This window comes from Mustela lutreola, chromosome 3, assembly GCF_030435805.1.
Source record: "Mustela lutreola isolate mMusLut2 chromosome 3, mMusLut2.pri, whole genome shotgun sequence".
Lineage (NCBI taxonomy): Eukaryota > Metazoa > Chordata > Mammalia > Carnivora > Mustelidae > Mustela > Mustela lutreola.
In genome coordinates, this window is record NC_081292.1 from 35,020,709 (window position 1) to 35,034,607 (window position 13,899).

Consider the following 13,899-nt stretch of genomic DNA (forward strand, 5'->3'; position numbering starts at 1 on the left):
CCCCCGCCGCTCGGGAGCGGAGCCTGCGAGACGGAGAAACTGGGGCAGAAGTGAAGATGGCGGCGGCGGTGCTGGCGGCGGCGGCGGCTTCTCGCCAGTGACGCGCGGTGCGGGCTAATCTCCCTCCCCACCTCCCTAGTCCGGACCCCGTCCGCCGCCGGGACCACACCGTCCCCGCAGCCCGCCCCTCTCCTCCCTCCCCAGTCGCCCCCTCTCCCGACGCCTGGCCGCCGCTGGCGGCGGCGCGCCCCGGGTCCCGGCTGCCGGCCTCGCACTCCTGCGCGCTGTCGCGGGGGGAGCGGGTGGCGTGTTGATCCGCCCCTGCCGGCCCCGCCGGACCGCCGGGCCGCGGACACACGCCCGGCAGGGAGGCGGCGGCGGCCCCTGCGCATTTGCTTCCCTCCATTTGGGGACTGGGAGGCGGCGGCGGCGGCAGTGGGTTTTGGGGAGGGGAAGGGTGTTCGGGGGGGGGTGGGCGAGAGCGGGAGGGGGCAGTCCTCGGGAGGAGGACGAGAAGGAAGCACCATGACGTCCATCCATTTCGTGGTTCACCCGCTGCCGGGCACCGAGGACCAGCTCAATGACAGGTAATAGGGCCGGCGGGCAGGCGGGCGGGCGGGGGGAAGGGCGCCTCCCCGCCCTCCCCTCCCCCACGGGGCCGCGCCGGGGCGGGCGCCCGTGTTTACGCGCCGGCCGGCCGGGTGGGGGGGGGTCCTCACTGCCCCCGGCTAGGCCCCTTCCGGGGCAAACTTCTGGTCCCGGGGGTCCGGGGCCGCGGGGGGAGCGCGTTGTAGACGGTGCCCGCGATGTAGACGGGGAAGCGCGCTGCAACCTCCTCCTTCCCCCTGCACCCCCCCCACTCCAGTCTCCCTCCGAGGAGCCGCGCTGAACTCGGTGGAGATGGGGGGGGGTTTCGGCTCCGGAGGGGGGGCGGGCTGTAATTACCGCCCGGCCCAGGCCCGAGGAATCCATATTAGTCAAAGTTGAATTGAGACAGACAATGCGGATGGGGGATGGTGGAGGTAAAAAGAGAGGGAAGAGGAGAAGCGGGGCGAGAGGCCCCGGGGTAGACCGGGCTCGCCCGGGCCCCCGGGAGCTGTGTCCGGTGGGGTGGTCTGGACCTGCCAAGCCTGGAGATCCCGGGGGATGGGGAGGCTGATTCCCAGCAGATCGCGTGGGGTGGGGGGAGGAAGCGCCATGATTATTGTTATTATTATTAAATTTGAGCTCCTGCAGTGAGGTTTGTCTGCCCGGGGAGGGGATGAATTCAGGCGGGGGTGGGGAAGTGGATTGGATTCCCTTTGCTCTCCTTCTTCCGAAACGGGGCTGGTGTGCTCCCTCTCCCAGCCCCTATGGTGCGAGCTTTTTTTGTTTCCTTTTTTATTCTAATGATAGTGTTTTCCTGAGTTGTAATTTGACAGCTGAAAACCGTGCGTAGAGTCAAAGGAAAACTCTTAGGTTTGCAGTTCGCAATGCTGCTTTCTTAACAAGCTGTAAATTTCTGGGATGGGTTTGCAGTGGGCGGAGGAGGAATTATGGTGTTGTGTTTTTTGTTTTTGTTTTTGTCGTCTTTAATAAGAAGGCTATTTTGGCTGTGGATTCCTCCCTTTGCCTCCTCCACCGTTCCCTGCCAGTTTAGGGTATTGAATTGCAGGGCCGCATGCTCTCAGGGAACTAAGATAAAGCAGGAAAAGTTCCTTCACTGTTGCAAAACAGGGACTCGGAGAAGGTTGAGGGAGGCCTCCATTAAAGTAAGTCTTAGAATTTAGGACTCTGATCTAATGATGGTCTGAATATTTACGGTGCCAGAAAGTGGGGCATTTTAAGCCTCCTCCTCCCCCAGTGATATAGCTGCTTTCTATTTCTTTTGAGTATGAATGGCCATCTCGACCCAAGATTAGAAGTTAGATATGATTTTTACTAAGTGACCGGGTGACATAAGTTGCATGACGCCGTTTGTCATGCGCTTCCCGGAGGGAGGAAGAGGCCTAACTTGCTGCTAAGATATTGGCCTGAGTCTCCCGAGTATCTAACCGCCTCAGGTGGGGCGAAAGCTGGCGGCTCAGGTTGTGGCACTGGGTTCAGATTTGTCCAATCTTTGCTGTAGCTATAGTGTATTTAACATGTTAGTGTTTGAACATTTTGCAATACTTTCTGAAAGTACTGAAATAAGTTTTGTCATATATTTTAACATTTTGTTATGTGATTTTTACTCTGCTTTTTATTTCATTAGAGATAGAGATCTCTGAGACTTTGAAATAAGGTTATTTTTGTAAGTTTTAGAACCAGGCTCTTCTTGAGGATAGCTCTGCTGTCACTCATAGAACTGAGTTAGTAGTACTTGTCCTGGAACGTGTCTTGTAACTTAGAAAACTGTACCAGGCAGGAGAGAGGTAGGCCACGTTTTCTGTATTAGTCCTACTTTATATATACCAAGAATTCTGACCAGCTTACTCAATTGACTCTGTCTGCCAAAACCCATTTTGCCAGTTGTCTTGGGCACTCTGATTCATTTTTGAACATTCATTTTACTTCAGCTAGTCTGGGGAATTTACAAGTAATGGATCCTTTTTTAAGCTACCTTTTTTGTCATTCCTGATGTAAAGAAGTAATCAGTTTTGGTTTTGATTCCTGTAGTGTGAGTAGACAATATGAGGACTATTTAAAGCATCTTTGAATTTTTATGAAACAGAAGTGGATTTGATTCATATTATAAAATGTGCACATCAGGGTGGCAGACATGTGAGAAGATAGAAAGCACTGAGGGTAAGATTTTGGGGACATAGAGTTGAGCGGGTAGAATGGTCTGTGGAGATCTGTGAGGACAGCATTTGAGACACCCATGCACCCTGTTCTGATGTAACTGACTCCTGGTGGAGCTGTTCTGTGTCTGCTCTTCAGAGGGAAAGATCCTCTTTGCAGACCTCCATGCAGAGTTACCAGATCAAGCTTTTGCTGCAAAAATCTGTTTACAAAACAGACTGGCTTTCTAGAGCCTTTTAACTAGAACAAGAAGCCCAGAACATTTTCATCTTCAGATCAAAAACTTTTTACCAAGATGTAGTAAGTTTTGGTAATCGGAAAGAGTGTGCCACTATAGCTTGACTTTTATATGAAATATGTGTCTACATCAGGAATGAAATGATAAATGATTTTTTGGGGGATAAAAAAGGGTTTAAATAAGTGGACTTGATTCTTGCATGAAAAGCAGTAAGATTGGCCGGGCAGTATGGTACTGCAAATAAATTGGTGAGTCAAAGAAAATGGAGGGGGCCCCAAAACATCGATATTTTCTTCTCCAAATAAGTTTTCATTTTGAAATAGCCATATCCTGTAAAAAGTCAGATATTTTGTTCAGTGTAATGATGTGATGTCTCTAATACCTCAAATATACTCAGTAGAGCAAAAGTTTATGTGATTTTTTTTTCTTTGTGTTTTCAGACTTGCTAATTCTGTTAATAGTCTTTCTGTATTGGGTTAAAATTTTTAATCATTACATTGGGAGACCAAATAATAAATGCAGTTGGTGAATGTAGGTGGGGGTGGCTAGGGCAGAGGAGAGTAGTTCAGAGCCTAGGATGTTGGTTGTGGCTTCCCAGGATGATTACAAGGTCCCTAGTGCCCAGTGGCTGGCCCTATGCAAATATTCACTGTGGTGAATTGAAACCATCCTACTCAGATACTTTAGTGACATTTTGATTTTCTTTCTAGTGAATTTCTTGAGTTAGTACTATGTTCCTGCTTGAATCATTCATTGTCTCAGAGAAACAGCAAAAGAACATAGAGAAAATGACTCTGAGGGAAGGGCTGGAAGTGCCTGCTAAGGTCTGGAAAGTGCCAAAGAAGTCACATAGACCAGTCTTTTCAGTAATGAGTTGAAAAAAAACAGGCCCAGAGCTTTGTGGCATTCATCCAGGGGTACACAGTGAGCTACTGACAGATGAGGTCTACATCCCCCCCACCCCCACCCCTGCCCCCAGTCCAGGTCTCTTTCCACTGTTGCATGTGGCCACTGTTCAGAGATATGGTCACATTTGAGGCAGCTCAGCCTTAGAGCAGCCACCTGTCTTAGGCTTAGAGTTTGGATTTCTCCTTCCCCTCACCTCCTCCTTCCACTTAGGCCTTTTGTCAGGGGGCTGACCCTCTTAACCGTTTCCTAGAACTGGCCTAGGGAGAGGCATTTTTAAAGTGATGTGGGTATGCCGTGACTTGTCCTTATCCTGAATTCTTTCTCACGATGCAGGTTGGTTACAATAGGAACCAGTTCTCATTGTTTGTCTATGTGGAATTTTCCTGTGAGCTTTGCTTTTTGGCATTGTTGTGTGTTGTGCAATCAAACAGTCTGGGTTGAGATTGTCATATCAAAAGGGTTTTTCTCTAAGGAGCTTCCCCTTCATGTACTGTGAGCTACCAGGTAAGATAATAGAGGAGTTAGAAATTTAGAATTCCTAAATCTGGGTTTGTCTCAGTCCTGCTGCTTATTAACTATGTGCTGGTTGGCCAGTCATTTAACCACTTCGAGACTTACTCCCTGGTTTCTCCTCCTGTCCCCCGTGCCCCCCCAATCTCTAAGTCAGGTGTAGTACCCATCTCAAGGTTGGTAAGGAACAACTGAGATAGTGGGTAGGAAACACAAATATTGTAATGCGGGTAATGTGGAAAATATGAAGAGGTGGTTACTTTTAACTGCTTTTAAAATCAGAAGGCAGGAAATCAAAGAGATTGCTCTAGAAAATCCTTACCATTGAGTACAGAATCCAGACTTTGCCTTAAATCAGTGGTTCTCAACTGGGTGCAGTTGTACCCCCCACCCCCACTCTGGGTATATTTGGCAGTGTTTGGAGATCCTTTTTTTGCTTGTCACAGCTGGAGCCCTGCTGCTGGCCTCTAGTGGGTAAAGGCCTGGGAAGCTGTGGAATGCCCTACAGTGCATGCTATAGCTCCCACACGGAAGGCTTATCCTGTCCAAAATTCTGCTTGTGCTGGGGTTGAGCAACTGTCCTAGCTAATCTTGGGTATAAACAGATGTAAAAATAAATGGAAATGACTTTTATGAAGAAAAAGTCCAGCAGTATAAGTTGTTAGTCTCATACTGTGACTACTTAAAATTAAAAAGTCAGTTCCTTGGCAACTCGAGCCACATCGTGAGTGCCCAGTGTAGCCCCAGGTAGTGAGCAGCACACAGGACAGTGTTGTAACTGAAGGTTCTGTTGGACGACAGTGCTGTAGAAAGTGCTTTTTTGCACGGGCCACGGCATTCTGGAAGTGGTTCTGATTTTTATGAGGAACTTTTGGGTTTTAAAGACTCTGGGATATCCTTGCCCTCTCAGTAGGCCCCTGAAAACATGCCAGGGATTGCATGGAGCTGAACAAAGGTTGTGGTGGGTAGATGTTCTAATAGTGGAAAGCTGCCTGAAATTTCAGTATGCCACACCAAGCGCACACGTGTTGGTCTGTGTGGGATAGAGCATCACCTCAGCAGACCAGAGGGCAGTCGGGCAGATTACTGAGGTGGTTTCCCAGGCACAGTGCTGCTGCAGGACTGGACTGGGAAGGTACAGGCAAGTTTAACTGAAATGATTCAGTGAAGCTGATTGAGGAAAGCAAGCTTAAAGACAGGGTATGAAATAGCCAAATGAAAAATGAACATCAGAACACACAGGGGCAGATCAAATCAAGAAATCGGGGACTACATTGTAGCTTTACGAGTAAATAGACACTTGTGAAAGAAATTACACAGTACACGGAAGTGCAACTAGGAGTAAGGGGCTGAATTTTAAGGCAGAGAAGGATTTTTCCCTAGCAATTAGGAAGTGGTCTGTAAAGGCAAGTGGCATCACCGAAGGCGGCGTCAGATTGCACTGCGGTAGGGGCGCAGGGCCGGCTCAGTTGGTGGAGTGGGCGGCAGTTGATCTCTGGGTTAGAAGTTTGAGCCTCACGTTGGGTGTAGAGAGTACTTAAAAAAATAAAATCTTTAGGAAATAAGTGCACTTCAGGAGCTCCTGTGGGGTGTATTGAAGGAAGCCGTTTTATGTTGGGGGAGAATGTACTTACGTCTTCTTTCCTTCATTTTTATCGTATCACTTCTAATTAAAACAAACTCGGCTTGTGGTCTCTTTTTCTGTCATTTTGCTACCTTGGCATTCTGAGCCAATGAAAACAGCCTCTCCTGGCTCACGGTGATGATGAATTGTTGATTTATTATTATAGTTGATTTTTAGGTTTTACTCTGAGAATTGTTTTTAAACTTTTAATTATGGAGAGTTTCAAGCGTACACAGATGTGGAGTCAGTAGGGTGCTGAACACACAGGTACAACAATCGTCGCTTAATCGCAGCAGTCATCACATTGATGGCCAGTCTGGTTTCAACACTTTCCCTATCAGATAATTTAATCAATATATCTTCAGTATGCATCTCAATGATGAAGACTTAAAAAAAACCCAACCCACCTAAAATGGTTCCTTAATATCAAATTCAGTCTGTTTAGATTTTCCTGTTGTCAGATAAATGCTTATTTTTCATCAACAGTTTTACGTGATAGAACTAATTGGGTTGTGACATGTTGCAGAATTTGACTTTTTAAAGAGTAAGACAAAATTTGTTTGGATTGTAGCCTTAGAAGGAGGAATAGCCTCACACTGGGATCTGAAGGCTTCTTGCATCTTGATGCTGTCCCTTGTTAACCTCCCGTGAGAGCGTTGTGTTAGCAGTCCCTTGTAATGAGAATAAGAAGGGATTCTTGAAACTGCAGGGTTTTCTGTAGGGCATGTTGAGGAATAGTAAGTCCTGTGAAAAGTTTGCACGATTCTTCTAATTTAGTGTACAGAAGTGAGACTATTAGTAAATTGAACTTGGCTATGAGACATTATTCTCTAATGAGATCATATTTCGTATTACTTTCTTGATAGAATCAGTGTTGTGGTCATAAATCTCTTGAAAATGAGAGATACGGTAAGTTCATTGGTAACTGTTTTGTGACATTCTCATTTTTGTCAGGATATTAAAGTTAAAATTTAATGTTATTCCATGTGTAAATAAGGCACAATTTTCTTTGTAGCAGGAGTAATGTTATTTGGTTTCTGATGGTATCATGTACCTTAATAAAATGTTTTCAACTTCTTTATTTTGTAAATCAGCTTTATTGAAGTATATTTGACAGTATAACTTACCAAAAATGTACAGTTTGAATTTTGACAAATGTATACAGCTGTGTATCCACCCCAGTCAAGAACATAGAACATTTCCATCACCCCAAAAACTTCACTGGTGCCCCTTTGCACTCTCAGTCCCTCTCTTGTCCCCGTCCCTGAAAACCACTGTTTTTTTGTCTCAGTAATTTTACCTTTAGAATTTCGTAGAAATGGAATCATGTTTCTAGTGTCTTCTACTTAGCTTATGTAGCATGTAGTAGTTTTTTTCCTTTTGTGTTAGTGATGGTATTTCATTGTCTGGATATGCCACAATTTCAGATCTGTTTTTTTGCTAATTTAAATTTGGGTTGCTTTCAGTTTCTGGATATTCCCTAGTTTTTACTTACTTGTTCTTAAAAATTGCTTGTTTTAAGAAACGTTCTTAAAAAAGATCTAGAAAATACAGAAGATCAATTTAAAAAGTTTAGTAGTGCTACCACTGTTAACATTTTGGTGGTTTTCTAGTCTATTTTTCTGTCCCTGGATCGTTTTTGTTTGTTTTTATAATAGTTGTGATAATCCTGGGTATAATTTTATATCCTTGAAATTTTTCTTGACTTTAATATATTATTACAGTATTTTTCATACGAAAGGCTACTTTTAAGATATCTACATTTTCCTAACAGCAAATTTTTGTGTTAATCAAAAAAAATTGTATCTATAAAGCAATGTTATTTTAGAATCCATTAGTATTGATGGTAGTCTAGATTGCGTAGACAGATTAGACTGCGTTCAGTGTAGGAAGCAGTGTGGACTGAATGACTGGATAGATTTTTATTTCCTTTTCTCATCAGTTCAGACTCCATTTTTTTGTGATTCAGAAGAAAAAGTGTTGTGAACCTACCATTTCAAGAAATTAGCTCTGCTCCAGCATGGATCTGCTATTTCAGAATTAGGTGACAAGGTGTTCCAGATATTTCTGTGAACTCCGATACTAGGTCTTCCTCATAGCTGATCTGAAGGTCCAGAGATGGCCTTTCTGTGAGTGGCTTCCTTACCCTCTTAGGGGGAAGTTCATATGAGATTTTCTGTGACTGTCTGCTTGCTGTGATGTGAGAAGTGGAAGGTGGCGGATGTCTTAAGCTTTAAGAAAAGGCCAGATTTGAGATTAGGGAGTTAATGTGAAGAAGAGACAGGGACACCTGGGTGGTTCAGATGGTTAAGCATCTGCCTTTGGCTCAGGTCAAGATCCCAGAGTCTGGGGATTGAGCCCCATATCCTGCTTCTCCCTCTGCCTCTCCCTCCTGCTTGTTGCACGTGTGCATACTCTCTTTCTTCTCTCTCTCTCTGACAAATGAATACAATTTTTGAAAAAAAAAAGAGCAATGTAGGGTTATTTTAATGTCTAAATGATGAAAGGGAAGGGGTATCAGGTTTTTGCAGTTCCACATCTATTTTCTTATATTGTAGGAATGACTTTGTTTCTTGTCCAGAAGTAATTTGAATTAGTCCGTTTATTGCTCTGTGTCATCATCTGCATATAGATGCTTTAAAAGAATCGCCAGTAAAATGATTTTTCTTAAATTGTGTGCATGTTTAGTTTAAACGTTCAATTCTTTCGGCATCCTTTTCTCTCTAGTGGTGTTTAGCCATGGTCTTCCTCTCCTCTCAGAAATCCCTGGAGGTTTTCCCCGAGTGTGTTTTCTTCTTGTCAGGTGTTCTGATGATTGTACGCAGGTGGAGAATAATTGAGGGAGAGTGAGTACTTTGCTTCTGTGGCCAGTGTGCTCTTTCCTTTTCTGTGGCTGCTCTTCTGGGGGCGAGGTATATGAACTACTTTTTCTTTGCCTCTTGGAGTCCCAAGGAAGGGATAAACCCAAATTACTGTCACAGGTTCCTCCTCATTCACTCTGGTTTCTGTCACTTCAGAAGGGCTGCAGAACCAGGACCGGGTGTCTTCCATCGGGCAGCTTGGCAGCCCGTGGTCTGTAGGTCAGAGATGACCCGTGGGCTGATTTTGCCGGCGGCAGCTGCTCACCTTTCTGCCACTTGGGAGAGCTGGAAGCTTCTGAAGAAGGTGCACAACACCTGGATCCAGAGACAGGAGTCATAGGTGGTTAGCAGCCACCCCATGTCATTCCGGAATGTTTCTGTTTTCACAAAATTCTTGAGGGGAAGGGCAGTTGGTCTTTTCTCTTTTCTCCTGACCATGGCCTCTTGATTCCTCGGAAGACTTTTGGAAATGGAAAAAGCTTTTTCAGCTTTCATGGAGATTTGATCATTCTTTGGTGCATTCTAGGACATTCTTGAGGGGTGATAGCATTGGTTTTTGGGCGTGGTATGTTTAAACCATTTTTTTTTTCTTTGAAATGGAGTTTCTCTGACAACACTGAAGTTTTATAAGAGTAACAGAACCTCACCAAATTGTAGTAAAAACATTTTTTGTGGCTTTTCTGAGTAAGAGTTTCATTGATTTAAAGTAGTACTCATAGTGTCTAAATGGACCACCATCATCAGGAGCACAAAAGCTTAAGGGTTACTGTATAAAAGGCCCTTGTTCACATTTCTTTGTATTACAGTTAAAATAATTACCGACAGCAGATAGAGCTGTGCTTGTTAAGGCCTCACTACCCCTGGCCTTCCTCTCCCCATTAGACTAAGGGTTCTCTTGCTGTTGCTTGAGAATAGGGTATTTTCCTGCTCCTTGAAGCTAATTTTTGTTTTTTCTACAAATGAAACTTTAAAAGTCTGAGTAAAGTTGCATAAATATGAGGTCCTCCCTAGAACTCTAAGACACCGAGAAAGGGTAGCTTTTTAACAACGCACGTCAGTACTCACAGGGTTCGGGTCCAGGTGGGGGAGTGAAGCTCATTCCGACCACTAGCCGACTTTGAAAGACTGGTGCAAGAGGTAGTCAAGTTTAGCCTGTGCAAATATTTGCCATGTGTTCCTAGCATAGAGTTGGAGAACTGTGTTAGATTAGTTTTCCTTATTCAGTAAATGTTTGTGTGCTTTTCACCCTCAAACATTATGCTAACCCAGGAGTGGGTTTCACTTGTTGCACCAACTGATTCGCTTGTTACACCAACTTTTTTGGAACTTCGGGTTGAGAGGCAGTTGGAACATTTTCTGCCTCATTCATTGGTCAAGTTTGGAGAATAGGGATGTGAAAGAGTATTGGGCCCAGGGAGCGGCATCAGGTGTGTATGCCAGGGATTTTTTTTTTTCCCCAACTGTTTACTTTGAAATAATTACAGATTCAGGTAGTTGTAAAAATAGTGCAGAGGGCGAGTGTCCCCAGAACCTGGCTCTTCTTGATTGTACCAAGTATTTTTGACATCCTTGCAAAGTGCTAGAGATTTAAAGGAGCATGTTCCCCCATATGTATTTTTGAAAATTGGTTATTTCTCTGCTAAGATAGCATAGATTAGAAGACACAATTTTAGAGAAAACTTGGTATTCTTAGACAAGTTTGAATTGTTGAGATATATTCTAGATACTGTTTAAGTTTTTAGTCATTTGGTCTTTGATGTGTTGGTGAGTGGATTATAAATTTGAGGAAGTCAGTGGTCAGGGATTTTTTTTCCCCCTGACACTAATTGGCTATGTGACCATGAGTCAGTGATAAACTGTTACTTGTAAGTGAGTGAATTGGGCCAGATCATGTAGGTTTTCTTTGCTCAGTTTCTGTGTTCTTAGGATATGCTAGGGAAACGGTTTTCGTATTGTAGAATAGTTCAGAGGGAGAAGGAACTGTGTCTACGGTTGTCTATGATTTCTTTCACTTTGAATGGAAAATGAACAAAGAAAGTGGGAGAACAAATTTATACTCTTTTACTCAGTAAAAGTAACTATTCAGTAACTATTTTGCCAACTAAAGTATATACATTGGGATACAAAGATGATGGCCTCTGCCCTCACAGGGCATTCATTTTACAGGCAAGGCAAACGTGTAATAGGGAGTTAAGTATAAGTACTAAGTGCTACTAGATAGTATAAATGACAGGGAAGATGGACCTGATGATGACACCTGGTGCATACGAAGGGCTTTGAAGACAGGGTTGTAGGGTGTGGAGACTGGTTCATCCTCTTCCCTCTGTTCTCTTGGGCCTAATGACTTTTTTCTTGTAGGGGCATGGAAGGTACTGTCTGCAATCAGGGCTTCAGAACCAGGAGGTGATTTGGATAATCAGAGTTTTAACAGTAGTCTAGAACTCTTGTGCTGTGTGAGAGCAGTTTACATATGGACAGTGGTTTTTGTTTTGTTTTGTTTGTTCCTTTGCTTTTTGTTTGCAAAAGATACTGCCCAGGGATGAGACAAGAATAGAGGACTCCGCAAGGTGTGAAAACAGGTTGCTTCGTCCTAATGCTTAGACTGCCTTATTGTTGGAGTTGGCAAGGAGGGGAGAAGGGGATACTTGAGCTTATATGGAGAGTCTGTGCTCCTTTCTGCTCACTCATGCTGCACAGGCTGGCATGAGTGACGGTGACTGACCTGCATACTACCAGGAGAGAGACCCTAAAGTGTGAGACTGTGTGTCCTCTGATTCCTTCACTGTTACTATTTTCATTTAAAATCCTAATTTGAGGGGCGCCTGGGTGGCTCAGTCGGTTACGCATCCTACTCTGGACCTGGGGATTGTGAGATCGAGCTCTGCTCTGCATCTAGCTCTGCACTGGGCGTGGAGCCTCCTTGAGATTCTCTCTTTTCCGCTGCTCCTCCCTCCCCCTTAAATAACATAAAATACTTAATCTTATATAGTACTCTGCCAGAAATATTTCAAGATTATTTATGTTTATAGACATTTATGGGGTAGAGCTGTTACAATGGATATAGAATTTCATATCAGATTTAAGACCCCAAGGTGAGATGACATAATCAGAAATATTGGGGGGGGCAGCGACTGGCAGGCTCAGTCCATAGAACATCCAACTCTTGAGCACCCAGCTTTTGATCTCGGAGTCAAGAGTTCGAGCCCCAGGTTGGGTGTAGAGAGAGATTGCTTAAATACATTTCTGAATTTAGGTGTATCTGCTTAATCCTTTTTAAGCTTTGTATTAAGTTTTTATCTGTCTTTGGGTTTGTTTTATGATACTGATGTTCATTATCAAGTATTAAAATTCCTACAGAATTTGAGTGTGTTACTGTGGATCTGTTAAGATTTTATGTACCATGGCTGGGTCCTGATTTTGAAGAGCCGTGTGAACTGAAAAGCCACTGGACTCCTTATCAGGAGGCTTGGTTCTTTTGCTAACTAGTGTAGTCTTGGCCAAGTCATTTCCCTGCAGTGAGTCTGGGTTTACTCATTTATAAGATGGGCAGATGTGTTTGATGTGTGAAAGTTCATTTCAGCTTGGAATCTGTGTGACTGTAGGGCCGTACGTATTGTTTTATGAGCTGTAGTTGATGTATGTTTCTCAGCTTTCCCCCTAAGATTTAACATTTATTTCCTGCGTTAGACCTGCTCTTCTTCCTTTTAGTACTCATTCTAATAGGTGTGTAAAAGCAGTGGACATTCTAAATTCTTCACCACCTTGTTGGGTTAAGTGGAGGGGAGCTCTTAAAAGCCATCCCAACTCTTCTGTATCTTTTTAAAATATTTTAAACTTTGAGAGATGATGTATTTAACTTGACATGAATGAATTCAGTGCAGTTATATTATCTCTTAATTATATTTTCTTTATAAACTTAATGGTGAAGTTTCCGTAGCAAAAGCTCATTTGAAGTAAGGTGTGATAAAGCAAAAGCACATTGACAGTGTGACACCTCCTGGGACTGGGAATGTTTGTTCCCTTTGATTTCCAATGAGTTGAGACCACTGTTCTTTTTGAAAGGCTATTTAGTAGGTCCCAGTAGTGTCAGGTGCTGTTCAACAGGACTTTGTTCAGTTTTCTAGGATATCTGTTATTATTCCGGATTTTAGTTTGTACTAGCTGACGTTAGTTTTTAACTTGAGTAGCCTGCATGTCTACTTGACATTGACTGCTGAGTCATTTTTGAGATGTTCAAAGTTTTACACCAAGGAGGATTTTAGGGCTTTCATATTTTACAGCTGAGGAAATTGAGGGCAAGAGGGTCCAAGAGATTAGTAAAGTGGCAAAGACTAGACTCTACACTAACTCAGTTTTTTTAAAAAAGTTTATTTATTTGAGAGAGAGAGAGAGAGCGAGCGCGTGCACACAAGCAGGAGGGAGCTGTGGAGGGATAAGCAGACTCCTGGCTGAGCAGGGAGCCTGTCACGGGGTTTGATCCCAGGACCCTGGTGTATCATGACCTGAGCCGAAGGCAGACACTTAACTGACTGAGCCAACTAGGCACTCCTGCACTAACTTGGCTTTTTTTTCTTTTCCTTTTCTTTTTGGAATGGGCATGGGAAGTTACTTGTTTTTTTGTTACATATTTATTATTATATATAAATACAATTAAATAATGATACACACACTTTGTGTACACACCTGCCATTAAAACAGCAAATTTGGAGGGGGCTTCTGCTACACATCAGTTCTAGTCTTGGGTGTGTGGTGGTGGAGCTTAGTTGGGGAAGACAGGCCAGTAAGGGGGAGGTGAAAGAAGTTTGGGATTCTTCACCAGAGGCCCATAGCCTGGTCTTGTGAGGAAGGAAAGCTTCCCAGAACGGTCAAAAGGAGGATTGGGATTCTGAGTAGAAGGTAGGCTGAGAGGACCATGCCAGAGGTGAGGTGCAGGGAAGGACGTTGAAGACGGGAAGAGATTTTTATAGGCAGAAGGAACTGCATGTGTGAAGACG

General features: G+C 43.9%; 1 protein-coding gene across 6 annotated transcripts in view; it reads left to right on the plus strand.

Moving 5' to 3' along the window:
- Positions 1–433: 433 nt before the first annotated feature.
- The window catches only part of UBR5 (ubiquitin protein ligase E3 component n-recognin 5), a 132,653-nt gene continuing 119,187 nt past the window's right edge, over positions 434–13,899 (plus strand). For all 6 annotated transcript variants that reach the window (XM_059165883.1, XM_059165885.1, XM_059165884.1 and 3 more), the window contains exon 1: positions 434–587. In XM_059165883.1, coding sequence (XP_059021866.1) covers positions 526–587 — 62 coding nt within the window. In that variant the 5' untranslated portion in view covers positions 434–525. The remainder of the gene's footprint in view (positions 588–13,899) is intronic.